Below are 24,614 nucleotides of genomic sequence, written 5' to 3'. Positions count from 1 at the left end.
GCCTGCCTCTTCCACTCTCTCTCTTTCTCCCTTTCTGTGTGCCTGCCTGCCTGTCCCTGGATTCACTTCCTTTCCCTGATAAACTAATTGACCACAGCCTCAGGGACATAGAACTACACACACTTATTCTCTGACGGCTCTGGAGTCACAAGTCAGCAATGGGTTTCCCTGGACACAGCCACGATGGTGGCCGGGCGCCCTCTCAGAGATCTAGCAGAGGTTCCCTCTCTTTGCCTTCTCCCACATCTAGAGCTGCCATCCTGGCACTCCTTGGCTCCTGGGCCCTCATCCACATTCAAATCCAGCAGCATCTTCGAATGTTCCCCTGCTGGGTTTTCACATCACCTTCTCTTTCATAAGGACCTTTGTGAGGACACGGGCCCACTCAGATAGAACAGGCTTACTTGCCTCTTCCAGAGACTAGGACGAGCACACCTTGGGCAGCCGTTACTATACCTGCTAAGTCCCGTGTCACTGCCGGCGCCCTGGGCCCCGATCTCTCCCGGTATTATGGGTCTACCTGTTTGTCACTCACCTATCTTCCTGCCTTTCCCACTCCCTGGATAAATTCACAATGTCACATGGAGTGTCTGGGTCTTCCCTTGACTGGAACTGGATGGAAAATGGAAAACAGAGAGAAGGGGAGGAAAGACAGGTGATGAGGAGGGGAGTTGGCACCTGCTCTGTGGGGCCAGGACCCCAGCACAGAGAGCATGTCCCAGTGCCCCTGCAGCCGCTCACTCTGGGGTCCCTCGTGCCCCACACCCTGCTTGTCACCTGAGGCTCCCATGGCAGCTGAGTCAGGAGAAAGGGCTCGTCTCCAAAGGCTCAGAGGGAGGAAGCTCACACCGGGCACCTGCTAGGGAAGAAGTCTCCCTGCTATTCCACGGTAGCTTCCTCAGGATATCTTTAGAGGGACCCAGCCAGAGCCCATCCTGTGCTGAGCAGGAAAGACTGACAGACTTGGTCCAGCACAAGGGCCTTTGGAACTCAACACTTTAATCCAAATGAGATTAGAGAAGGGCACTGCCTGGCCATGTCACCAGCCCACTGGCAGCCCTTCCTCACACTCAGGGCCTGCAGGCTCCTCAGAGGCCATAGATGGGAAGCTGTGGCAGAGGGTCTCGGAGGAACCAGCTGGGCATGAGGCTTGGCTGCTGGGACTGGATGGCAGACCCGAAGCTGGGACCAGCAGGTTGCACCACCCCCACAGAGGAGTCACGTAAACTCCTGGGCATGTCTGCCTGGGGACCCTGAGCAAGGAGGGGCTTCTTCAACCCTGCCACTCCTGGAGACCGCGGGGCCCAGTCCTGCTGACCCTGGGCCCTGACCAGCGCCAGGCCCCTTGCACTCCCCCACCAGCCTCTCTGCACCCAGCCCTGCTCTCTTGCTGCTTCTGCACACAGGTCCTCCTTCCGTCCCACCCCCGCCCTTCCTAGTCCAGAGCCCCGGATGCCAGAGGAGACCTCCCTGCAGCCCTGTGCTGTGCTGTCATGCAGCCATGTGCCTCCTGGAGGGGCATCTCCCCCAGCCGCTGTCTGTAGCCATGAACTTCAGACTAGGCCCCCACCCCACCTGGTTCCTAGGTCAGCGGGCTAGTTCATTCTGGTGCAAGAAGGAGCCAGGTGGACACTCTGTGCTTGGGGGAGGGTCAGGAGAGGTAGCTGGGAGTGTTCTGGACAGGAAGCTTGCCAGGTCCCTGGCGTCAGGTGGTGCAGAGCAGCTCAGCTGGGCCCTCTCAGAGCGTGGGATGATGGGCACTCACTCTCTTTACTCTTTCTATGCTGATCCAAGTTGCTAAACCAATATTGGAAATTTTAGTTGTTCAGAGTCTTTGGGGAAGGGGAGGCAGGAGCCTGAGAGGAACCTGAGAAGGAGGGAAAGTTTGGCCTGGGAGGAGGTTCTGTTCGGTAGCTACATGCCCCTGGCCTTTAGTTTGGACGTTTGCCCAGAATGTGCACGCCCTGGTTTTATGGTAAACACCAGTCATGAGCTTGGGTGCAGGAGGCAGGTGTAGGCACCCAAGTGAGTGTAAACTGCGTCCAGGAGCAGGATAGGAGGAAATTTGAGGCTCATGAGAGAGCTGGATTCCAAGTAATTCTTCACGGAAATCTTTGGTGTTTTCCTTTCTAAATTATGGGCATTGGCTTGGATCTTGCGATAGAGAATGATGACAAAGTGATGTAAGAGACTGAAGATGAAGGTCTTCCCAGCCATTGCTCTCACAAATATGATCTCCATGACTTTTTCAGTGCCCATCTCCCTAGCAGCGCTCTATACTGGTAAACTCCTATTCACATGTCAAAGCCCCATTCTCTTTTCTTTTGATTTCTTTGTTTGTTTTCTTTGTGTTTTTTCAGTTTTCTCCTTTTTTGGTTGGCCCAGTCACTATCATTCCTCCAGCATAAGCCTTATAATTTTTATTTACTAATAGAGTTTTCTACTTGTACCTGTATCCTGGGAGGTGAAGAAATATTTGTTGCGTGAATGACTGAGTGAGAATTCTTAGGAGGTACATAGGAAATGAATTATTTTTCAGCTTTTCAAAGGAAAAGCTGAGGCTCAAAGCGGAGAAATTGCCATTGTCACTGCCAGCTGGGAAAGCTTTTCTCCTGCTGTTTCCCAAAGTGCATCCTCCACAGTTAATCAACCCTGGAGGCCCAGGTCTGAGCTCTGCCCTCACCCTATCCCTCCCCCCAGTGGGAGGGGCGATCCTCCCTCACCAGGCTGGGTGCTCAGGACTGGTCAGCCACAGTCTGGGACAGTCTGCGATCCAGACACCGCTGCACCATGAGCGTCTCTATGCTGAGCCCCACCAGAGCCCTGGGCGGCATCTCTGGGCTCCTGCAGGTGGCCGCCCTGCTCGGCCTGCTTCTGCTTCTGCTCAAGGCGGCACAGCTCTACCTGCGCAGACAGTGGCTGCTCAAAGCCCTCCAGCAGTTCCCGTCTCCTCCTTTCCACTGGCTCTATGGACACATGCGGGAGGTAGGATGGAGCGGGATGGGGGTAGAGGGCAGGGAGGGCCGCGGCCCTCAGACCATGGTCCTGGTCAGCAAGTCCATGGGACAGAGTCTTGCTGTGTGATAAGCACATGGTCCCACAAAAGAACCCTGCTTAATTCTCAAGTCTTAGCTCCTCATCCTAGTCCAGGGAGCTCACTCCCTCCCAAGACCCTGTGTGGGTGTCCTCGGGTCTGTCACTCTCTCCTCAGGTAGATCTGCAGCCTGTCCTGGCAGCCCCGCACTTTGAGGGCAATGGCTGTTCCATCCTGAGTCTCCATGCTCTCCAGGCTGAGCAGCTTCGGCTGTTCTCCCAAAACAGGCTTCTAGATGCTTCCCTGCCTCAATCCGCAATCCCATCCTCTCTGCATGCCTAGCCCTCAGCTTGCCTGGGAGCACAGACATTGGTCTAATGGATGGTGCCCTGTGGGTGCACTGTCCGTGGAGATGACAGACAGGAATCTCAGAATGTGTCAGGTCACAGGAAAAGAGGCCCACCTGCTGGATGGGGAATCATGGCAGCTGCAGGCACATACTGGCTCGGTTTGTAATGAGTAAGGGATTTTCCAGTCTCATGATTTCAGTGGTTAAACCCTGACCAGCTGCTGGCACATATGAGCCAGGTTCTCAAGATGGCACCAGGTAAGGGGAACTGACATCTGAGTTGCACCATCAGCAGGGTGAGGTCGCCTGTCCGGTGTCCTCACTCACTGGACTATGATCTCTTGGAGTTAAGGTGTGATCCCCCTCACCCCCAGCACCCAGCAAGCAGCCTGCACAGAGGGAGGTCATTCCAATGAGAGGAGGGATGGGAAGGAGGGGAAGGAGCAGCGTGCAGGCGGGGGAGGGGCAGCACCTCCCCACCCAGCTCTGGCAGCACTAGCCTGGGGGCGTGGGGGCTCACAGGAAAGTCAGGGGCCACATGGACAGGGGCTCACCAAGGCTTTGTGGGCTGAACAAATGTCAGGAGAAAATCAGGGGCTGCACGGAGCTGAGGCCTCTCTCTCTCTGCAGCATGATTCGAGTAGAGTGGACCAGAAGACAGGAACCAGAAACAGCCAGGGCCCCATGTGGGTTGGTCCAGTACCTCTCTTCCCTTTCCTTCTTCCTGTCCTGCACGCAGGTTATCTGAGGTCCTCCCCGCCTGCCTGGGCACTCAGGCCTCTGGGACTCTGCTCCCATGTGCCCTGTACCTGGAATCACCTTGTCCTCTCTATGTCTGTCTCCCAAGGCCTAACCCCAAGCCCCCTCCATTAAGATATATTTCTGGGTCTCCCAGGAGCAGAGGGCACAACTATTGTTTTCCTAGGCAGTGCTCACCAAAAGGCAGCACAAAACGGATTCAGCTACTGTTGTCTGCAGTGTCATAGCTGTGAGCTCCTCTGCTAGAGCCCGTCTCTGGAACATGTCTAAGACCAAATGTCGAGGAGAAATCCAGAGGTGGTGAGAAAAGCTGCGTCTCCAAGCAGAGGAGAGGCAGTCGCTCGGTGGCAGAGAGGACGGGCACACCAGGTAGAGGGAAGAACATGGGCAAAGGCCCAGGAGCGTGAGCAGGTGGAGCCCCTGCTAGGGGCACGGGCAGCAGCATCTTGGGGGCAGAGCAACGGGTCCTGTGGAGTTGCCAGCCCGGCAGGAGGCAAGAAGACAGAAGGGGAAGCCAGAGTGCAAAGGCCTTTGTGGTCCACACTGAGGAGTTTCAACAGCCTCCTCCAGGCGGTGGGAAGGGCACACAAGTTTCTGGTTGTTGGGACCTGAAAAGGAGACTTACAAAAACTATCCCTCGTATGAGAACCTTAGTTCAGGCGGATGTGCCCTAGAAGCGCCGGCCTGGTGCAGCCGGCAGTGGGCCAGTTCCGGCGCCAGATGCAGCGTCCCAGAGGAGCCACGTCTCCTGCAGCTGTGGGGGCCCCCTGTGGTGCCAGGCGCACGCCGCTGCCCAAGAGGAGCTGCCCTTTGACTCCCCCCTCGGTGTCTGGAGGAGGAATGCCACAGCGGCCGGCTAAAAACCATCCAAACCAAAGAAACATCCCCAGGATGGACGTTCTGGTTCCCTTCGTGTTCCACCTGGCTTTGTGCTGATTGGTGTTGTTACGGTCTCATCTGCTCGAAAATCCATCACTCGAAAGGCCTGGTCAGAAGAGGAACGCAGATATTGTCGTATATGATTCCAGAATGCCTTCAGAGAGCCACGCTGAGACTGCTTCTTTACCTCTTCCATACACGAAACCACACCTTCGTTATGCTGCTTCTCATCTTGCAAGGGATGGTTTATGCTGAATACCCCTGGGAACTATTTGGCCTCTGTCAAGAGTTGGAGGTCCCCTTGTACTACCTTTTTCTGCCTTATCTGGTGCTGATTGTAAACTTGGGGTTTTGTTACCCTAAGTTGTGTACCTAACCCTGGTACCATAACAAAAGCAAGTGAATTACTCTTTCTTCAAGTTTATGAATTGGGTGAAGTGATGTTCCCAAAGAACATGAGGTGAGGGGCTCTGCTTGTGTTGTAAGGAAACCAGCGAGAGCCACGCACTGCAGTGTGTGTACCGGGTGTGTGCACCGGTTTCACCATCAGTGTGTGTGTGTGGACAGCTGCATCAGGGCCTGGAACACCAGGTGCTTCCTCTTCGACTTCTTGACCTAACGGCCTCGGCTGCCACCATGGCCGTGGTGAGCACTGGGTTTCTGGTCCAGCTGGCAGTGGTGTCGGACTTGTAGCTGGAGACTTAGGGTGATGACTTTGGACACTTGCAGGTTGTGGACTCTGTATTTCTTACTCAGTACCTGTTCCTGACCTTCTCCAGGAATGTCTTCCTGTTGGGTTTTGCTGTGGTGGTGAGTTCCTCCTGGGGAGCTACCTGTGCTTCTGTCTGTACCTGGCCACCACCGACTAGACCACCAACGCGTGGCCCGGAGGTGACCGAGCCTGGTGTCAGCATTGCCCCCACGTGGCCCAGCACCCATCAGGAGAGTCCCAGGTTTCCCGGAACATTCACTCCTGTGGGCTTTGGAGCAACCTTCGCGAGATGTTTCTCCCTGCTGCTGTACATCATGAGAGAAAGATGAAATAAGAATGGGAAGCGTATTCCTGCCTTTTAATTACACTATACATTTATTTATTTAAAGAGAAGAAAGACCCTTAGTTCAATACTATTGTCATAGGTATACATCCAGAATCTCTACTATGACTGGGTACACACTCAGTATATAAAATAATATTATAACCCCCCAAAAAATAAAAAAAATTTAAAAAAAATAATATTATACACACAAAATTTAGTACTTAATTTTCTGACATAGCCATATACATCCCACACACTCTTTCATATTAGCAAACATTTACATGTACACTGGGAACAGACTGAAGATATATAAGAATCAGTAAGTAAAATGAACTTAATATATCAATGTATTGTTAAAATATAATCTATTTTGTTCTCTAAATAAGCAAAATTCTGTGGCAAAACTACTTACCACCTGATACAAATTGCTCCTGCAAATGTGGTATGACTGACTTCCAAAAGTTCTGTACACCAGGGAGTCTATCCCTGATGTAAGTTTCGGCAGGCAGTTCGTAGTGCTGGCCCATAGCTCTACTGGTCAAGGGGACAGAATCTGGTCTTGGGACAAAGGTGGACAGCCAGCAAGGTCTGCATCAGAGCCCAGCTCATGAGAAATAGTTCTAAACTCTTAGTTCTGCTGAGACATCCAGAGGGACCTCCTTGTACCCATCCTGCCCTTCACCCCCACTCCAGCACTGGAACGCAAAGAAGGGTTTACGATGTATCTTTCCCTTGGTGACAGTTCCAAGCGGAGGGTGAGCTTCAAGCCCTACTGAAAAGGGTAGAGAAATACCCGCGTGCCTGTGCTCGCTGGTTTTGGGGGACAAAAGCTCAAGTATTGGTCTACGACCCGGACTACATGAAGCTGATCCTGGGGAGATCAGGTGAGAGGGAAACCCCCATCCCAGCAGGAGAAAATCCTCCCTCTTGGCTACATGCCCCTGGGTCTGTGGCATTCCACAAGAGCCTGGCACCTCAGCCATCAAGGCCTGAACACTTCTAAACATTCTCCTGCCCACAGGCCAGCCTAAGGCCAACATTATTGACTTGTCCTGAATGCTTAAACCCCTGGCTGGGGCTCATTTCTCTTTCCTTTTTCTTTCCTTTATTTAACCCAATTGAGGTGAGGCCAGATCTGGAAGACAATTCCCCGTCCACACTGGTGTAGGTTTGGCCCCTCTCACTGTTGCCTGTCCAGGGTCATGAAATGGCCAAACCACCACAAATTGGAGGAAAACCACAGGCTTGTCTCTTACTCTGTGGCATTGGACAGAGCCTGTATTTCTTGCTGATTCTCCATCTTAGCCCTGTGGGTGCCCTGCCCCTGGGACACTGAGTCTGCCTTCCTGGGCCTGCAAGTGACGGCCAGGACAGACAGCGTCGGGGATGGGAGGCAAGTGGGAGGTGGCTTGAGACAGAGTGCCCGCTGACAAGCATCGGGAAGGGAAAGCAGCCCAGGGTCTGGACCACAGCTGCTCTGGGGGCTGCCTGTCTTGTTTGCTCCCCTCCACCTTCCATCCTTACCTTTCAGATCCAAAGTCTCCTGAGTCCTACAGATTCGCGATTCCCTGGATTGGTGAGTACATTGAATCACAACTGCGGTCCACCATCCAGTTAGGTTTACCAAGAGCTGCCCTGTGGCTCATGGAGAACAACAAGTGTCAGCTGCCCGCTCCGCACACTCATCTCTCAATCAAGCCTCATTTCTCTTCTTCCAATAAAACTCTCAACCTTTGTAATGGTGCCGAGAGCCCTCCTGAAGCTCAGCCTCTTCTTCCCTCTTCTCAGTCCTTTCCAATGTTCTCAGCCTGACTTTTAGTTAATTCCTTCCATCGCCTGCCCCCTACTGTTTTTCAACCTGTATCACACAGATGTCATCGTCACATTGTATCCATGAGCCACTGGAAATTCACAACCGTGGACTGTTCTGGCCTTTCCTACCTTTGCCCATGATGTGCCTTCTTCTGACACCCTGGGTTCCTCCCAAGCTGTCCCCAGTCATCCTCTGACCCAGTGTGCCTGGCCCACAATCATACCCATCTGTGGCGCAGGGAATGGATTGCTCCTCTTGGAGGGGCAGAGGTGGTTCCAGCACCGGCGGATGCTGACCCCAGCCTTCCACTATGACATCCTGAAGCCCTACGTGCGTCTCATGGCTGACTCTGTGCGCGTGATGCTGGTGAGTCCATCCCTCATCACCTGTACCCACTCACATCCAGCACAGATGACAAAGTCCACTCGCAGAAACAGGTGCCCTCAGACATCCGTCAGATACAGCCCACCCAGCATGATGCATTCCGAACTTACTATGAGACAGGGATGCCTTAAACTGGGTGCGCGGAGGAGGACACAGGCACAAGCTTGAATGCACAATGTGCCCCTCACCGAGGGAAAGCTTGGTCGTGGGGTTTTCAGGGCCCACTCTCCTCTCATCTCCACATGTTCAACAGAGAGGAGTAGGGCAAGGCTCATTCCCCTGCACAGCAGCACAAGCTGCCCCTGGCTGGCCTGGGCAATGGCAGCTTCAGTGGCAGAGTGGACATCCCAGGATGGCACTCAGGTGGGCTCTGACATGGGGCCCAGGGCTTCTGCAAGGAATAGAGCCACTCCCGGGAGGAACTGAGGCCAGGTGTACACTCATGAAGCTGGGCCTTGAGAAACACCTCCTCCTATCTGGATGGAGGACCACCTGGTCTCAGCTAACATTGGATGAATGAAAGGAATGGAAGACCCTCATGACCCTTCCTAGGAGCCCCAGTAGAGCTCCTTAAGCTTTTCCTTGCCTTGAAATATGTGCTTACTTGTGTTGGACATAGCCAGTCCAGTGCCGATCTCAGGACAGAAAACATTTCCCCTTGGTCCCTAGACAAACAACACTTTCCAGTCTGCCACAAGGTGGTTAGCATCATAATTGTTCCTCAAGTTCAAGATTTACTCAGAATACTATGAGAGAACATAGTTAACTATATAATCAAGGATTCTGAAAACAAAGGCATCATATTACACACCTGTCACAGGTTTACATTGCTGAAACACATCTGCATAAAAAGTGAGGATATCTCATCCAAAGATTGAAAGAGAGAAAGAGAGAGAGAGCGTGGCCTTGTCAGCACAGGCCTTCTGTGGGAACAGAGCAGGGTGAATGTCCCCCTCCCACCACAGGACAAGTGGGAGGAGCTCGTCAGCCAAGACGCACATCTGGAGATCTTTGGACACGTCTCCTTGATGACCCTGGACACCATCATGAAGTGCGCCTTCAGCCACCAGGGCAGCATCCAGACAGACAGGTCAGTGACCAGGACCCCTCAATGGCAGGGTGCTGGTCTCAGCAACTGGGGAGGACTCCCCTGAGAGGCAGGTAGGTCAGCAAGGATGCTATTCAGAGCAAAAGGCAACATCGTGCAGAGAGCCATGGACCACAGTCAAACTCCACCCAGACCAACCTTGCCTCAGTCACAGGTCCCTGACTCCTGCACAGGGACAAGCCTGGCTGCTCAGGCCACTGGTAAAGCACTGAGGGTCTCCAGGGTTGTAAGACAGAAATGACAAAGCCTCAGGGCGGCCTGTCCCCACTGACTGAGGAATCCCCACCCAGAGCCCCACTCTGTCTCCAGGTCAGAGCCTCCCTCCACGACAGTCTCTTCTGCATCCTCTCCCTCCAGGAACTCCCAGTCCTACATCCAGGCCATCAGGGACCTTGAATATCTGATTTTTTCCCGATTGAGGAATATCTTCCACCAGAATGACATCATCTACAGACTGACCCCTGAAGGCCGTTGGCACCACCGGGCCTGCCAGCTTGCCCATCAACACACAGGTTCTGCTTTTCCTTCTGGGCTGCTCCCCCCTCCCCCCCATCACCAGGCACACGTGAAAGGGCCTGGCCTGGACCCCTCAGGCAGAGCCCAGACTCCTGCTTCCTCTAAAGGAGCTGGCACACACACACACGCTGGGTGCTTCCCTGGGGCAGGGGTTGGGAACCGAGATGTTGTGGGGTCAGGTGATGTGCAGGGAGGTACATGTGTCACCACATTGGTGATGAGTGAATGAGGCCCCCTCCCAGCAGCATTCAGGCAGAGGCTCCCCAGGCTGTGCTATTGAGGGGATGCCCGACCTGCCTCAGATGATGCTGGAGCTCTCAGCCCCGCCATGCACACCCACTCCCACCCTCACCCTCTTCCACCTGGCACCCAGATTGGGCCTGAGGGGCAGATGGGCTACAGTGGGAGCTGGAACTGGGCCCCCAGAGGCCTCAGCTCTGGTGGGAACCATGTTCTGGGACAGACAGAGTGATCCAGCTGAGGAAGGCTCACCTGCAGAAGGAGCGAGAGGTGGAGAAGGTGAGGAACAAGAGGCATTTGGATTTCCTGGACATCCTTCTCTTTGCCAGAGTGAGTGTGGGCAGGGGAGGCCTGAGGCTTTGGCCAGAAGCAGAGAGGAAGGGCCAGCCCTGCACGCTCTCCCTGCCTCCCCAGGTGGAGAATGGAAGCAGCTTGTCAGACACGGACCTCCGTGCTGAGGTGGACACGTTCATGTTTGAGGGTCACGACACCACAGCCAGTGGCATCTCCTGGCTCCTCTATGCTCTGGCCTCCCACCCTGAGCATCAGCAGAGGTGCCGGGAAGAGATTCAGAGCCTGCTGGGGGATAGCGCCTGCATCACATGGTGAGAGCCCCATAGGTGGGACGGCCCTGGCCCTCTGCTAGGGGAGAACATCTGCATGTCTGGCCCTGCCCGGCCTTAGGATGCGCTTTGTTTCAGGAACCACCTGGATCAGATGCCCTACACCACCATGTGCATCAAGGAGGCACTGCGACTCTATCCGCCAGTGCCTTTTTATGGCAGAGAGCTCAGCAAGCCCATCACCTTTCCTGATGGCCGCTCCTTACCTGCAGGTATGACCTCACCGCACCCACTGACCTGAGCTCTCTGCACCACCACTTGGGAGATGAGCAATACACATGTGCTTTCCCAGTTCTGGGATGACATGAGTATTATTTCTGCCTGAAGATAATTATATTTACTGTGTGGTTTGGATGACTTTTGAAAACTGTTTGACCCAGAACTTGAACTCACAGCAGCTCCATAAGCAAATTGCTAGTCCCTGAACGTGGTCTTGTAAAGGAGAGCTAAAATTCTAATTCCTTGAGCTGTGAAAGCTTAAGAGAGAGGGAGACACAAGCAGGTAGAGGTGTGGTTCACTCACAGTGGGCCGCATAAACGAGGGAGTCCCGAGTCCTGGGTCAGGTGGTCCAGTCTCCGAGGGGCCCTCAGGTGGATGCAGAGAGCAGCTGATGACCAGGTCTGAGAGCCCTGCTGTGGTTGCCGTCCACCTATTGGCTCACCTCCCAGTGGGTGTGAATCCCAGCCCTGCCACCTCCTAACTGTGGGATCACAGACCCGTCCCTTAACCTCTCTGGGGCTCAGGTGCCCCATCTGCACAAGGGGGTGTGAGTGCCTTCCTTGAGGGCCGCTCTGAGCATTAAATGAGTTAATGCTCCTCCCCCAAGGGCTCATGATGGCACTTGATAGATGTGAGTTGTCACTTCACTTACTCCTAAAAGTAAGCCTCCAATTCTTTTCCCTCTCTATCCCGGGCTATGCTTCCCTATGCCGAACCTGTGCTCCTGTGCTTTGTCACGCCCAGCCCATGTCTCTTGCAAGAGCATCCTTTCATTCAGAGTGACGGAGGGTGGCTCTTGTGGTGGCTCCCAGGGCTTTTGTGCTGCATATGCCCCCTGTTGTCATGGATACCATCAGTCTCCCTCTCTCCTCCCCACCCCACAGGACTCACACTCACCCTCTCCACTTACGGGCTTCACCACAACCCGAAGGTGTGGCTGAACCCAGAGGTATGATGGCTGTGGGAGGAGGGGATGGGATGCTCTCTCCAGACCAACACCGCTACCTGCTCCCCGCTCCGGGATTCTTGTTCCCTTTTGCATTGGTGAGAGGAGTGTGACCCCATGTGTCCCGGCCGTGGTGCTCTCTCTGCAGGTGTTTGACCCATCCCGGTTTGCACCGGGGTCTTCTCAACACAGTCATGCCTTCCTGCCCTTCTCAGGAGGATCCAGGTGAGACTTTCTGTACTTGGGGCAGCCAGGTGTCACTGGGTGCTTCCTGATGTGTGTGACTGTGTAGACTCATATGTGGTGTATGCAGTTATGTCCTTGTATATTGATATGTTAGAAGGAGGCGTGGCTCTCCATGTACAAGAAGGCCTTGAGGGCATGGCACAGAGACCTTGGCCTCCTGCCTTTCCCAACAGGCAGCCATGTTTCCAGGTCAGTTGCCATTCCAAAGTTCCTGGGGCTGTTGTCACTTCAGGAGTCTGACTTCTCAGCATTTGAATTTTCCATGAAAACCAAACTTCAGATGTGTGATTTCCGCAGTTATCAGTCATCTTTAAAGGTTGTTTTCTCTTCACACAATCCTGACCTGCCCACTAGCTTTTCCATTTAATTCACCAGCCAGCCTCTCATGTGTCGGTGCTATTGGCTTCCTGTATTGACTTTTCAAGCCATGTATGTGATTAGTATGTGATCACTTACAGTTTCCGTGAAAAGAGACCCACGCCAACATGTGTGTTCCCTATTTCTATAGGCGATCCCAAACAAGTGTTGACTGCATTTTCATATAAATATGACATCTTCCAGTTGCCTAAATTCTTTATATATAGCAGGGATTGATTATATACCATAGTCCCACAATCTACAGAGTGTCATGTTGGCAGAAAAACAAAAAAGTGAAAAAGCATAAAGTGGAGGACAGTCAATTGCTTTTCAGAGAAAATTCACTGTGTTGTATTTGACACATGCATTTGGAAAGTTCCTGGTGTGTAAACTATAAAGCACACTTGAAAAAACTGTTGACCTGAATGATACACTCCAAAATGACTGCTGTGAAAATCTTCATATATACACTACCAAATGGAAAGTAGATAGCTAGTGGGAAGCTGCTGCATTACACACGGAGATCCACTCGATGATGGGTGATGACCCAGAGGGCTGGGATGGGGAGGATGGGAAGGAGTGCCGGGAGGGAGAGGATATGGGGATATATGTATAGATGCAGCTGATTCACTTTCTTGTACAACAAAAACTGGCACAGCAGTGTAAGGCAATTAGATTCCAATAAAGAGAAAAGAAAAGAAAGAAAATCTTCAAAGACTGCAGATCCTCCTCTGAAATAGTACTTCCATAACTTTGTAACTTTTTAGCAGAAACAAGGAGAAATGAATTTTTTCCCTGAATCCATACTTCTGTGAGGTTTTCAGCTGATGAATCAACCTTCACAGAACACCTTTGATGCAAAATTTATTCAGAATTGACTCTAGGATTTGGTTTCTGCCAGGGTCCAGTCCTTCTTTGTAGACATTGGCTGCATGTCATGTGGCTGCCACTAGAGGACAGGGGGACCAGGCAGCTCTGTTCCTAGGTCGGAATTAATACTTAATTCTGTCTGGGTTTTTTTTCAATTCAACTAACTTTATTTAACTATACAACCATTTATCACGCCTGTCTCTGGGTGCCACGTCCTGTGCTAGGAGATGGGAACACAGAGATGAAAGCCACTGTCCCTGCCTCCAAGAGTTCACAGTCAAGAATCAACTACCTCTACTCAAGGTCGACAGGCCATGTTTCCATAGTGCAGTGGTCAGTACATTTGCCTTACAAGACAGACCTCATACATTCACCCATTCTTTCACTCACTCATTCATTCATTGAGCAGATTGTTGAATCTTCCACGTTCCTGGCACAGTCCTGGGCACTGGACGGTGATGTGTCCTTGAGTTAACAGCAGTGGTGCCTTGGGGGTCCAGGGAGGAAGAGGTGCAGCTGGCAGAGGGGTGAGGCTTGGTGGTCAAAGGCTAGAGCCGTGAGCATGTGACCAGCACACATCAGGGGAGGGGCCCTCAAAAGGCGCTGAGTGAGGAGGAGGAGCTGGACAGGTGCAGGGTGAGTGGGGAACAACCAAAGAGGGCAGTGATGCCACCTGAGGCCCTGGAACATGTCCTCCCTGTGATGGAGGACACAGCAGGCCTGCAGCGGCCATTACTTCAGGACACAGAGGGGAGGCAGGGTGATTGAAAAGGCCAGCGGAGAGGCCAAGGGATGGGAGGAGGGTCATTTCTGGCGTAGAAAGGGAAGGTTCCAGAGGCAGGTTGACTGAGGGGTTGAGGGGAGTCAGGAGGCCAGACCATTAACTGGGAGGCAAAGGGTCCATGAGCTGGAGGGTGGCTAACCCGTGGCCCCTGCAGGAAGCCGCCCTGTTGCCATTCTGACGTCCTCACACCACTCTGTCCTGTCTATGCTGCGGATTGGGGCCCCTGTTTCTCTGCCACAGATGCTGAGGGCCCGAGAGTGTGGCCCACGCCGCCCCCCGCAGGACCCTGACCTGGCCTGACACCAGAACCTGCCTGTGGATGCGTGAACAAAGGGCTAATTCACATTTACTGCTTCATTTGACTTGACTCTGTGGCTTTAAGCACTGACCCTCCCCAGTAGGATTTCACGCTGTTGAGAGCAGAAGCAGGAGTTAGGACATCGTTCTGGAGAGAGGTGGGCTTTATGAAGGTCAGGGCGAGAGTGTGAACCAAGGCTTGGGAGGCAAGTTCACTGTCACCCGTAAGGCAGGGATCCAGGCTGGGCCCGTGGAGGAGAGCCCTGGATGCCCTGTGCCCGGCAGGGATTACAAGCCTCTGCTCACTTCCTTTTCCCTCCCGGACCCAGGAACTGCATCGGGAAGCAGTTTGCCATGAATGAGTTGAAGGTGGCCGTGGCCCTGACCTTGCTTCGCTTTGAGCTGGCACCGGATCCCTCCAGGGTCCCTGTTCCCATTCCAAGACTTGTGTTGAAGTCCCAAAATGGGATCCACTTGCAGCTCAGGAAGCTCCTGTAATCCTTGTGTGGAGAAGAACAAGCTCTGAGGGCCCCTGCCTGCCATCCTGTCTCCCTGTCACTCTCCCCTGCCCTGGCCTCTTGGCCCACTTCCTGCCTCTCTCGGCCCACTTGCCCGCCTACCTCATCTCCTGCCTCCTGCCCTGCTATCACACTCTCTCCCTTCTCTTCTCACCTTTCTCCAGGCTCCCTCTCTGTTATCTCTCCGTCTGTCTCTGACCCCCCTGTATCTCTGACGGTCCACCTACATCCTGACCGCCTGCCTCCTCCACTCTCTACTCTCTCTCTCTACTTCTTCCCTTCTGCCTGCCTGACTGTCCCTGGATTCACTTCCTGGTGCTGTTAAAATAATTGACCACAGCCGTAGGGACTTAGAACTGCAGAAAGTTATTCTGTGAGTCAGAAGTATCTGACTCTGGAGTCCAAGCCTGCAATGGGTTCCCCTGGACACAGCCACGATGGTGGCTGGACGCCCTCTCAGGGATCTAGCAGAGGATCCCTCTCTTTGCCTTCTCCCACATCTAGAGCTGCCATGCTTGCATTCCTTGGCTCCTGGGCCCTCGTCCACATTCAAGTCCAGCAGCATCTTCAAATGTTCCCCTGCTCTGTCCTCACATCACCTTCTCTTTCATCAGGACCTTTATGACGACACGGGCCCACTCAGATAGAACAGGCTTGTTCCCCTCTTCCAGGGACTAGGACGAGCACACCTTGGGCAGCCATTGCTGTACCTGCTAAGTCCCGTGTCACTGCCAGCGCCCTGGGCCCCGATCTCTCCCATGTGTTATGGGTCTGCCCGTTTGTCACTCACATGGCTTCCCCTCTTTCTCACTCTCTGAATAAATTCACAATGTCACATGGAGGGTGTGTGTCTTCCCTTGAAAGGAGCTGGATGGAATGGACACCGAGGGAAGGGAGGGAAGATGGAGGAGACCAGGAGGGGAGATGACACCTGTTCTGGGGGCCAGGACCCCAGCAGGGCTATGAGGTCCCAGGGCCCCTGCAGCCTCTCACCCTGGGGTCCCTCGTGCCCCACACCCTGCCTGTCGCCTGAGGCTCCCATGGCAGCTGAGTCAGCAGAAAGGGCTCGTCTCCAAAGGCTCAGAGGGAGGAAGCTCACACCAGGCACCTGTCAGGAAAGGAGCCTCCCTGCTATTCCCTGGTAGCTTCCTCACAATATCTTCAGAAGGGCCCAGCCAGAGCCCATCCTGTGCTGAGCAGGAAAGACTTACAGATTTGGTCAGGCACAAGGGCCTTAGGGACCCAATCCTTCACCCTAAATGAGATTTGAGAGGAGCCTAGCCAGGCCATGTCACCAGCCCACTGGCAGCCCTTCCTCACATGTAGGGCCTACAGGCTTCTCAGAGGCCACGAGTATGCAGCTGTGTGGGAGGGTGGAAGGAACCAGCCAGGCACAAGGCTTGGCTGCTGAGAGAGGATGTCAGACCCGAAGCAGGTACCAGCCTGTGGCACTGTTTCCAAAACTTGGCCTCTGTTCACTGGTGCCAAATAGAAACCTGGAGACAGAGCTTTGGGTGAAGTAGAAAAAAGTAGCTTTTATTGCTTTGCCAGGCAAAGGGGGCCACAGTGGTCTAATGCCCTCAAGACTGCGTGACTGTGTGAGTAGTTTCATAGCGTTCATGGAGCACAGTGTAATCAGCTCATGAACAATTCTCGAATTGGTTGGCATCAAGGTGAAGTTACAAGCGTCATCAACCTTCCGGTTTCAACCAGTCTAGGGTCTATGTGCTTGTAGTCAACAGTTTTCATCTAATGGGAGTCTGCTTCCTATAAAAACAACTTAGGAATGTGTGTCAGCCCTTTATCTTTCAGGGAACTGGGAGCTCAGTGATTCTGCCATGTGACAAAATCATAGTCTAAATTGTTACCAATTCCCCACCCCAACAGCTATATTTTATTTCTACATCTTCACATTTCCTAATCATTAACTGTTGAGTCAGCATTTTATTTTAAAAGACAAGGACACAGGGGATTGTACGTGGTTTCAATCCCCCCTTTTCTTTGTAATTCTCAATCTTGAGGAGGAATGGGTGTAGAACAATAAAGGGAATAAAACTTTAGATTGAGAGTTTAATCATAAATTTGGCAGAGGAATTCAGTTTTGGTTCCATTTCTGTTTCAATTTTCCCCAACTCTTTGAGGGAATGGGGCAGCAACCACTCTGGTTACTTCCTGTTGAAGTGGGGCGTAGTCCTCCCTAAATTGGGGAATGGACACAGAGTTGGAAATAATCTCGAGTTCCAAGCTTAGCATCAATATTTTGTGTTAAGGAAATATTACCTGTCTCTTTTATTGCTTTGTCATAGCCCCTGGACAAACATTTCAAAATTATTAACTGTATTACTATGAAGCTAATGGTTAAAATACACCTTTGCAGTATATTTCAAAAGAGCCCTTCTATTGTAGATGGCAACCAGGAATATCAGTTTTGGAGTGTTTCCTTTTTACATATATGTAGTAACCAAGTAGCCTTTTGCTGGGAGGCTATAGCTTGAGCTGTCTCATTTGCTATTACTATTTTTTAAAGTAGGGGAAAGCTTTCATAGTTACAAGAAAACCTTGAGACCATAAGGTTGCAGTTGGCAGCTGCTTGTAGATATTGTTTTGAAAATGGCTGATGGTGTCCTTAAGTCTGATAAACTTTAGAGAACTCAAGTTTTTAGTAATATAGGAATGTGTCTGAACCCACCATAATGGTCACCTAGTTCCATTTTGGATGTCTGAACAATAGTTATTTCATTTTGATTTTAATGTAATTTTTTAATGGCTAAAGCAGATGTACAATGCACGTTTAATAGGCCACAAACCGGCTGTTCTGGTTAGCTTAAAGTTCAATTCAATCATGTATAAGCCAGAATGATTTCCCCATACCTCAATATGTGAAAATTTCTTCCATCATTTTCCCCTTTCGATTGCAAATTTTCCGTAAACAGCATTGATAATCAATACATTTTTCCAAAGTTGCCAGAGTGGCCCAGTTGCCTGCTCTGGGTGCATTTATGTCCCTTGGTGCTAGGCCTCCTTTTTTCTTTTTGCCTACTTCTCCACATTGAGGGAAAACTAATCAGATACTATGAACAGGCTCAGAGGTATGTTAATGGGGAAATGCTTTGTAGGCCATACATTTTCATCATTTATACCCAATTGTCACACAAGCATTATACATGTGCTTTTAGCAATACACTTAAAACAAGCAGTGATACATGTCATTAGGTTATACTCTATGACAACTTCACTAGAGAATTTTCTTTTCATCTTGAATATTGGGGTCAAAAGTATGGTTAGAAGTAAAATAATAACTTTCCATTTTGATAGGAAGACACACATTTGGTAAACAATGCAATTGAATTAGTTGGATGGTTCTTACAGGCCTGGTCCAGACTTTTATGTCAGCTGTTTTCCATTGCTGTTGTCTTCTTCTCATCCTAGTGTGGGTGTCGTTTGGGGTTAGCAGTTTTTCCTATAGACAGTCCAATGCAGATGCCCTTCTTAAATGGGAAATATGAATTTAAGAGTCAATTCCAAAGATGGCAGCATGGGAAGACACGGAGATCGTATCTCCCCACAAATGGGTTGCTGGAGGCCGGCGGGGGACCTGAGGCCCAAGGAGACCTGAGGAACCCCAGAGCAACCAGGTAGGACCAGGGGGAAGTCAGAGGGGTGGGAAAGGGGAAGCCAGATGGGATCGGCGCCCCAGGGGTGGCTGGGGGAGGGCGGAGGTTCCCGCCTGGAGGAACCCTTAGAGGCTGGGGAGATCGCCAAACCACAACCAGGTTTCTCCCACCCAGGAGGCCAGGAGGCTTGCTGAGCTCCCAGGCCTGGGAGCTTGCTGGGGTCCCCAGCAGGGTCCTCCACCTTCCAAGGCCCCCTCTGGGCTGCCTGGGTCCTGGGGGTGTGGGAGGGAAAGAGGAGGGGTGAGGAGGTGGACAGGTGGACTGGTGGGGGTGCAGGCTTTGAGATCAGGGGACGGGGAGGCGAGAGGGCGTTTTGCCTGCTCTCTTGCCCAGGGAGGCCGACTGGGCTCCTGGGCCTGGTCCTTCACTCTCCGGGTCCCCCTCTGGTGCATGGGTCCTGGGGGCGTGGGGGAAGGAGGACAAGGGGACGGAGAGAGGCAGACAGTGGGGGTGGGAAGGGATTTCTCCAGGTCAGAAGAATAGGGGAGGCGCCACCAGATATTTCTTCCAGGCGGGTCCTCCACCCTCCAAGGCCCCTCTGAACCATTGGTCCTATAAGTACAGGAGGGAAGCAGTGGGGGGAGAAGAAGAGAGGCAGAAGTGGGAAGGGACCCTCAGGGATCAGAGGATTAGGGGAGGAGTGGAAGGCATTTCCACTGCCCACTGGTCCAGGAAGCCTGCTGGGCTCTCCAGGGTCCCCTCCCAGAGACGTTAGTCCCGGGGCGTAGGAGCTTGACAGGGGAAGAGGAAGAGAGGCAGACTGGTGGTGGGATGTTCCAGGATCAGAGGGCCAGGGGAGGTGTGAAGGACCTTTCCCCTGCCCACTTGGGCCCAGCGGGCCTGCTGGGCTCCCAATTCTGATCCCTCAGTCTCTGGGGCCCTCTCTGGCTGAGTGGGTCATACAGGCATGGGAGGGAGGGAGGAGAGGGGAAGAGGAAGAGAGGCAGACAGTGGGGGCGGGGGGACCTTGCAGGACTGGAGGATCAGGGGAGACCCTGCGGGAAATCTCCCTACCCACTTGGCACCAGGAGGCCTGTTGTACCCTCAGGCCTGGTCTTCAGTCCTCCAGAGGCCCCTCTAGGTCTCACTGGTCCTAGGGGTGTAGAAGGAAAGCAGGGGAGAAGAGGAGAGGCAGGCAGGGGAAGGGGCCTTCTGGGATTAGAGGATCAAGGGAGGGGGGGATGGTATTTCCCCTGCCCATTAGCCCTGGGAAGTCTGTTAGGCTCATGGAACTGGCCTTTCACACTCCAGGGCCCCCTCCAGCTGCTTGGGACCTAGGAGAGAGGGGGAGGGGGAGGAGGAGAGGAATAGAGGCAGACAGGGACCTTATGAGACCGGGAGATCTGGCGAAGTGCCACAGGCATTACCCTAGCCCAGTTGGCCCTGGGAAGCCTGTTGGGCATCAGAGTCTGGTCTCCTGCCTTCCAGTGCCCCCTCCAACTGTGAGGGTCCTAAGAGAATAGGAGGGAGGGGGTGAGGAAGAAGAGGACCCATGGGGGAGGGACCCTCCAAGATTGGAGGACTAGGGGAGGTGCCTAGCCTTTCTTCCATCAACTCAGGCCCAGGGAGCCTGCTGGGTACCTGGACCTGGTCCTTTGTCCCAGGACCAGAGGCATTCCTGGGCCCCTCTGCCTCATTGAGCATAAGCCCCATTCCCCACCACCCCCAGGGCCTTTTCTAAGCATATGCCCTGCCTATTGCCTAACCCCCACCCCCACCCCCAACTTGTCTAAGCCCTGTCCCCACAGCCAAGGCCTTTTCTGGCTTTTTTTTTTCCTCCCACATCCTCACTTTGGCTATTGCAGTTGTTTTACCTTTCAGTTATTGCTCCATCTATTTTTTTTTAATTTTTTTAACACATCTGTTAGTTTCCTGTTCTTATCATATTTTTTATCTTGGTATTATCCTGCTGTTCTCCTACTTTTTTTAATTTTTTTTTTTCATTTTCCTGCTCCACACAGCTTGTGGGATCTTGATTCACAAGCCCAGGGTCAGATCTGAGCTCCTGAGGTGGGAGCTCTAAGTCCAAAACATTGGACTAGCAGAGAAACCCAGTTCCCAGGCAATATTCATCAGAGTGAGTTCTCCCAGAGGTTCTCACCTCAACACCAAGACCCAGCTACACTCAACAGCCTACAAACTCCAGTGCTTGAAACCTCAGGCCAAACACCCAGTGGGACTGGAACACAATCCCACCCATCCAAAGTGGGGAGAAAATGAGATGCCCAAAAAATACATCACAGATGAAGGAACAAGGTAAAAATATACAAGACCAAATAAATGAAGAGGAAATAGGAAAATTGCCTGAAAAAGAATTCAGAGTAATGATAGTGAAGATGATCCAAAATCTCAATAGCAAAATACAGAAAATACAAGAAACAGTTAATAAGGACTCAGAAGAACTAAAGACCAAATGAGCAGTAATGGACAACAAAATAACCCATATTAAAAATACTCTAGATGCTATAAACAACAGAATAACTGAGGCAGAAGAATGAATAAGTAAGTTGGAAGATAGAATGGGGGAAATAACTGCCATAGGGCAGGAAAAAGAAAAAAGAATAAAAAGAATGGAAGCCAATCTCAGAGACGTGAGTGACAACATTAAGCACACCAACATTCGAATCATAGGCATCCCAGAAGAAAAAGAAAAAAACAAAGGGTCTGAGAAGATATTTCAAGAGGTTATAGTGGAAAACTTCCCCAACATGGAAAAGGAAATAATTAATCAAGTCCAAGAAGAACAGAGAGTCCCATACAGAATAAACCCAAGGAGAAATACACCGAGGCACATATTAACCAAACTAACAACAATTAAACATAAAGAAAAAATATTCAAAGCAGTAAGAGAAGAGCAACAAATAACATATAAGGGAAAATCCATAAGGATAACAGCTGATCTTTCTGCAGAAACTCTGCAGGCAAGAAGGGAGTGGCAGGATATACTGGAAGTCCTGAAAGAGAGAAACTTACAGCCAAGAATACTCTACCCAGCAAGAATCTCATTCAGATTTGATGGAGAAATCAAAAGCTTTACAGACAAGCAAAAGCTAAGGGAATTCAGCGCCACCAAACCAGCCTAACAACAACTGCTAAAGGAATTTTCTAAGCAGGAAACAAAAGAGAAGGAAAAGACCTACAAAAACAAACCCAAAACAATTAAGAAAATGGTAATAGGAACATACATGTCAATAATCACCTTAAATGTAAATGGATTAAATGTTCCAACCAAAAGACACAGACTGGCTGAATGGATGCAGAAACAAGACCATTACATATACTATCTACAAGAAACCCACTTCAGACCTAGAGACACACACAGACTGAAAGTAAGGGGATGGAAAAAGATATTCCATGCAAGTGGAAGTCAAAAGAAAGCTGGAGTAGCAATAGTCATGTCAGACAAATTAGACTTGAAAGTAAAGACTATTACAAGAGACAAGAAAAGACACTACATAGTGATCAAGGAATCAGTCCAAGAAGAACATATCACAATTGTAAATATCTATGCACCCAACATAGGAGCACCTGAATACATAAGGCAAATGCTAACAGCCATTAAAGGGGAAATCGACATTAACACAATAATAGTAGGAGACTTTAACACCCCACTTACATCAATGGACAGATCATCCAAACAGAAAACAAATAAAGACACACAAGCTTTAAATGACACATTAGACCATCGCGACTTAATTGATATTTATAGGACATTCCATCCAAAAACTGCAGAATACACTTTCTTCTCAAGGGCACACAGAACATTTTCCAGAATAGATCACATCTTGGGTCACAAATCAAGCCTCGGTAAAATCAAGAAAATTAAAATCATATCAAGCATTTTCTCTGACCACAATGCCATGAGACTAGATATCAATTACAGGAAAAAAACTGCAAAAAATACAAACACATGGAGGCTAAACAATTCACTATGAAACAACCAAGAACTCATTAAAGAAATCAAAGAGGAAATCAAAAAATACCTAGAAACAAATGACAATAAAAACACAACCCAAAACCTATGGGATGCAGCAAAAGCAGTTCTAAGAGGGAAGTTTATAGCAATACAGTCCTACCTCAAGAAACAAGAAAAATATCGAATAAACAACCTAACCTTACACCAAAAACAATTAGAGAATGAAGAACAAAGAAACCCCAAAGTGAGCAGAAGGGAAGAAATCATAAAGATCAGAGCAGAAATAAATGAAAAAGAAATGAAGGAAACAATATCAAAGATCAATAAAACTAAAAGCCAGTTCTTTGAGAAGATAAACAAAATTGATAAACTATCAGCCAGACTCATCTGGAAAAAAGGGAGGAGACGCAAATCAACAGAGTTAGAAATGAAAAAGGAGAAGTAACAACTGACACCACAGAAATACAACAGATCATGAAAGATTACTACAAGCAAATATATGCCAACAAATTGGATAACCTGGGAGAAATGGATAAATTCTTAGAAAAGTAAAATCCTCCAAGACTGAACCAGGAAGAAATAGAAAATATGAACAGACCAATCACAAGTATGGAAATTGAGACTGTGATTAAAAATCTCCCAACAAACAAAAGCCCAGGGCCAGATGGACTCACAGGTGAATTCTATCAAACATTTAGAGAAGAGCTAACACGTATCCTTCTCAAACTCTTCCAAAATATAGCAGAAGGAGGAAGGCTCCCAAACTAATTCCATGAGGCCACCATCACCCTGATACCAAAACCAGGCAAAGATATCACAAAAAAAGAAAATTACAGACCAACATCACTGATGAATATAGATGCAAAAATCCTCAACAAAATACTAGCTAACAGAATCCAACAGCACATCAAAAAAATCCTACATCATGATCAAGTGGGATTTATCCCTGGAAAGCAAGGATTCTTCAATATACTCAAATTAATCAATGTGATACATCATATTAATAAATTGAAGGATAAAAACCTTATGATCATCTCAATAGTTGCAGAAAAAGCTTTTGACAAAATTTAACATCTATTCACGATAAAAACTCTCCAGAAAATGGGCATAGAAGGAAATTACCTCAACATGATAAAAGCCATATATGACAAACCTGCCGAGACCAGCTCGACGACTCGGGGCAAATGACGGGTGCCTTAAGCTTAAAGAAACACAGGCACAGATTTAAGAGAAAGATGGAACCAGGGGACTCAAGACCTCTAGGATCAAAAGCCCCGCTGCTTCATCCTATGTTGTTTTTATTGAGCTCTTGGCATTCCAGAAGCAAGATAGCATAAGGTTCTCACACTCCCAGTTTTGTCCCACAATCAAGGTTTTCCTTTGAAATAACCAAACAAAGGCCTCATATGATTGGGGGCAATGATGTTTTTCAAGAATAGCAGAAGGAGGGCAGCTGCTATTAGCCAGGTCTCTGTTTGCCTCCTGGGTCCCAGTCTGAGCTGGGCATGGGAAGTAATGCAGCCATGGGGGCAGGAGACCTCTCTCAGAAGGAGTAAGGGTCTGTGCCCCACCCCTCTTGGCCCCTCTGCGACTGTGCCTGTCTTAGGTTGTTCCTCTCCTGAGGAATGGTACCCATCTCTGGCTAACCAGCCATCCTCCGGGGCCAAACAGGGTGATATGAGGTGTGCAAGTGAGGAAGGGGCTGTGCCCCCAGAGAGGGTCAATATTATTTCCATGGTAGCCTATGCCCCCATGGCCTCCATGCCCAGCACCCTTACTTCCTCCACTGCTCAAGCAGGACATCCTGCACCCAGTTGCTCAGCCCACATACTTTAATTACTTTTAGTAACATATTCAAGGATTCAGAAAAGCTTCTGAATGTTTTCCCACAAAAACCAACAGCAAACATCTTTCTAAATGGTGAAAAATTGAAAGCATTCCCTCTAAGAACAGGGACAAGACAAGGGTGTCCACTCTCACCATTATTATTTAACATAGTTATGGAAGTTTTAGCCACAGCAATCAGAGAAGAAAATGAAATAAA

The 24,614-nt window shown here is 50.4% G+C and overlaps 1 protein-coding gene and 1 pseudogene across 2 annotated transcripts; both read left to right on the top strand.

Moving 5' to 3' along the window:
* The first annotated feature begins 2,773 nt into the window (after window positions 1-2,773).
* LOC130837118 (taurochenodeoxycholic 6 alpha-hydroxylase-like) lies at window positions 2,774-15,814 on the top strand. 2 transcript variants are annotated; one of them, XM_057709923.1, is made up of 12 exons: window positions 2,774-2,985; window positions 6,801-6,942; window positions 7,590-7,634; window positions 8,110-8,237; window positions 9,221-9,345; window positions 9,721-9,875; window positions 10,343-10,449; window positions 10,534-10,724; window positions 10,821-10,954; window positions 11,847-11,911; window positions 12,057-12,133; window positions 14,792-15,814. In XM_057709923.1, the coding sequence occupies exons 1-12, from the start codon at window positions 2,791-2,793 to the stop codon at window positions 14,958-14,960; spliced, it is 1,533 nt and encodes a 510-aa protein (XP_057565906.1). In that variant the 5' UTR covers window positions 2,774-2,790; the 3' UTR covers window positions 14,961-15,814. The 2 variants fall into 2 exon arrangements, with proteins under 2 accessions (XP_057565906.1, XP_057565912.1); XM_057709929.1 differs by lacking the exon at window positions 14,792-15,814 and adding an exon at window positions 12,328-13,188.
* LOC130837131 (palmitoyltransferase ZDHHC4-like) lies at window positions 4,982-6,305 on the top strand (annotated as a pseudogene).
* Window positions 15,815-24,614: the final 8,800 nt, after the last annotated feature.

Source organism: Hippopotamus amphibius, chromosome 1 (assembly GCF_030028045.1).
Source record: "Hippopotamus amphibius kiboko isolate mHipAmp2 chromosome 1, mHipAmp2.hap2, whole genome shotgun sequence".
NCBI classification, from domain to species: Eukaryota; Metazoa; Chordata; class Mammalia; order Artiodactyla; family Hippopotamidae; genus Hippopotamus; species Hippopotamus amphibius.
This window is presented reverse-complemented; position numbering and strand designations above follow the sequence as displayed.